The sequence below is a fragment of the Drosophila nasuta genome, unplaced genomic scaffold (genome assembly GCF_023558535.2).
Source record: "Drosophila nasuta strain 15112-1781.00 unplaced genomic scaffold, ASM2355853v1 ctg63_pilon, whole genome shotgun sequence".
Taxonomy (NCBI): Eukaryota; Metazoa; Arthropoda; class Insecta; order Diptera; family Drosophilidae; genus Drosophila; species Drosophila nasuta.
In genome coordinates, this window is record NW_026869608.1 from 50,205 (window position 1) to 52,743 (window position 2,539).

The following is a 2,539-nucleotide window of genomic DNA, read 5'->3' on the forward strand; positions in this document are numbered from 1 at the left end:
CTTCTTCAGCACATCTGCATATTTGGCTGCCCTAGGAGCCTTTTTCCCCTCTTCCCATCGGCCTCCTGCCCACTGCTTTCGATAAGGATTCCCTTGGTCCTTGGGATTACCTTGGTCCTTGGGGCTTCCTTGGTATTGGCAGTCGATTTTCGCTTTTGGTGCCCCTCCGTTTGAGTACCAGTACTCTTGGGAGCGGCGTCTTTCGCCTTTCACTCCTGCAGCGCTAGTGCTCTTTTATTAAGTGCGTCGAGCTCTGCTATTGCGTCCTTCGATCCTTTCGTGACGTGTCTTTGTGTCTCGAAAGCCGTCATCAGTAGGATGATCCTACTCTGCATTTTGGCTAGTACCCTGCCGCTGGTCGCTGGATCTCGACGGCCGGGGCCCGCTTGCTCACCCTCACAACCGCCGGCACTGGGTTTCCTACTCCCTGCACCGTAATTTCTATACTTTTAACGACTTCCATGTAGTTAAATTTCTCCCATCCTTGCATTTTAGCCCTTCTGCCAGGGGCACACCCACATTAGTGGGATGCTGTTGCTACGCTTGTATAGCCACGCTTATATGCCACCCAACTCTGGGTAGCAGACGCTTACTGGATTTTTAAAGCCAGTCGGCGGTTAACCCCGCTGGCCCGCCTTCTCATCTGTGTGTGTGTGTGTGTGTGTGTGTGTGTGTGTGTGGGTGTGTGTGTGTGTGGGTGTGTGTGTGTGTGGGTGTGTGTGTGGACACCTGCTGATCACTGACATCAGGCATTGTGCTTCCGCTCATCACCGTGCGACGTCTAGCGACCGTCGTTAACCGTTCCGACTGCTGTTGCTGCGACGGCGAGAATTGCGATTGGGACTGTGCTGAGCTATTGGTTGTGCCGCCGCCGCCGCCGCTGACGCTGCTGCTGATGGTGGCAGTGACGGGCGCCTCCTTATTATGGACACGCATATGGCTATTGAGGCGATTCTTGGTTGGGAATGCCTTCATGCATTTGTCGCACTTGAAGGGCTTTTCGCCCGAATGACTGATTTTATGTTGCCGCAACGAGTAAGAATCACAGTACGCCTTGTCGCACAAATAACACGCATTCGGCCGCTCCCCGGTGTTCGTCTGCTTGTGGCGACGTAGATGATCGAAGGCCGCATAGCTGCGTCCGCATTGATCGCATTTATACGGCTTGTCCTCGGCATGCGTGCGCATGTGTGCCGCCAGGCTAGAGGTGGTATGATAGAAGCGTTCACAGATGTTACACTGATGTTGCTTCACATTCGAGTGCTTCATCATGTTGTTGTATAACGTCACAGTTATTCAGTAGTTGTATCTTTGAGCTGTTGAATTCAAGTTCAATTGAAAACTCATGCACGTCAGTGCAGTTTTAGTTCAGTTTTAATAATGTTCTTTTATTTGAAGTAAAATGTTCTCTTACCCTAAGTACATAAGTTCAGCGCGCACTGCGCTGCCGGTTCAGCCGGCAGCGGCGCGGCTGCAATATATATTTCTTATATGTATATACTTATGCTTAGGCGACAATGGACATGCATGCTTTGTCTTACATAAATTCTTTAGAGTGAGAGAGAGTATTATGCACTTATGCATAGGGCACTGGCGGTCAGCGTGCATATGCTGAGTTAGCCGAATTCACAAGTGGCCGATCATGTTACGCGCTCACTTGAGTTTGTTATTGTTTATTGTGATTTGTATGTGGCCGCACAAAGTGTTGCCGCCACATAAGTGCCAAACACAGTGTACACTCGATACAAATGGTAATCACAGTGTACACCCGATATGTATGACATATGTGTATATTACATCTTCCTCCTTTTGAAAATAACGTAATATAATGGAGTTATTTTAATTTATTGTTTTTAAATGTTTTCAAATTTAAAATTGAAATTTTGAAAAGAATTACTTTAATTAAACTTTATCTTTTTTTAAAAAAATTTGAAATTGAAATATAAAATTTGATTTTTGTAGTTTAGGACGCAATTATATATTTTAATGTAAATAATAAAGTAATTTTATATTTTTAATGTAAATAATAAAGTAATTATATATATATATTTTTTTGTTTTGGTTGATCAGGCCAAGTTTCTCTTTATAAATTTTTTTAATTGAAAATTTTTAACCTATCCTTATGGACCTTTTGGGTTTTGTTTTTCTCATTTTTAATTACGACGTTATCCCTGTCTTCTATTTTAACTATTGTATAGGGTCCTTAATATACTGGGTCCAATTTATGGCCAGTTTCGGTATTTAATAGAACTTTATCTCCTATTTGTAGTTCGAAATCTATAGCCTTTTTATCATAATTTTTTATTCCTAGCTTTGTATTTGTCGAGCATTATTCTTGCTCTTTTATAGGCTGATTCTAATCTAAACTTAACTTCTTTAGCGTAATCGTCTACGTTATATAAAGGATCTATTCTATTTATATTACTAAAATCGTTTGGTAAATTATGCAATTTACCAAAAACTAATTCATATGGACAATAGTTGTGTGACATAGAGGGGTCGTGTTGAAACAGTATACGAAATATTGAATCCATACGTC

The 2,539-nt window shown here is 42.4% G+C and overlaps 1 protein-coding gene across 1 annotated transcript; it reads right to left on the reverse strand.

The window, feature by feature from the left end:
• Positions 1-340: 340 nt before the first annotated feature.
• On the reverse strand, positions 341-1,272 carry LOC132798028 (zinc finger protein 501-like). The gene is made up of 2 exons (XM_060809755.1): positions 745-1,272; positions 341-427 (listed from the first exon to the last, which is right to left on the reverse strand). The coding sequence occupies exons 1-2, from the start codon at positions 1,270-1,272 to the stop codon at positions 341-343; spliced, it is 615 nt and encodes a 204-aa protein (XP_060665738.1).
• Between the last annotated feature and the right edge of the window lie 1,267 nt (positions 1,273-2,539).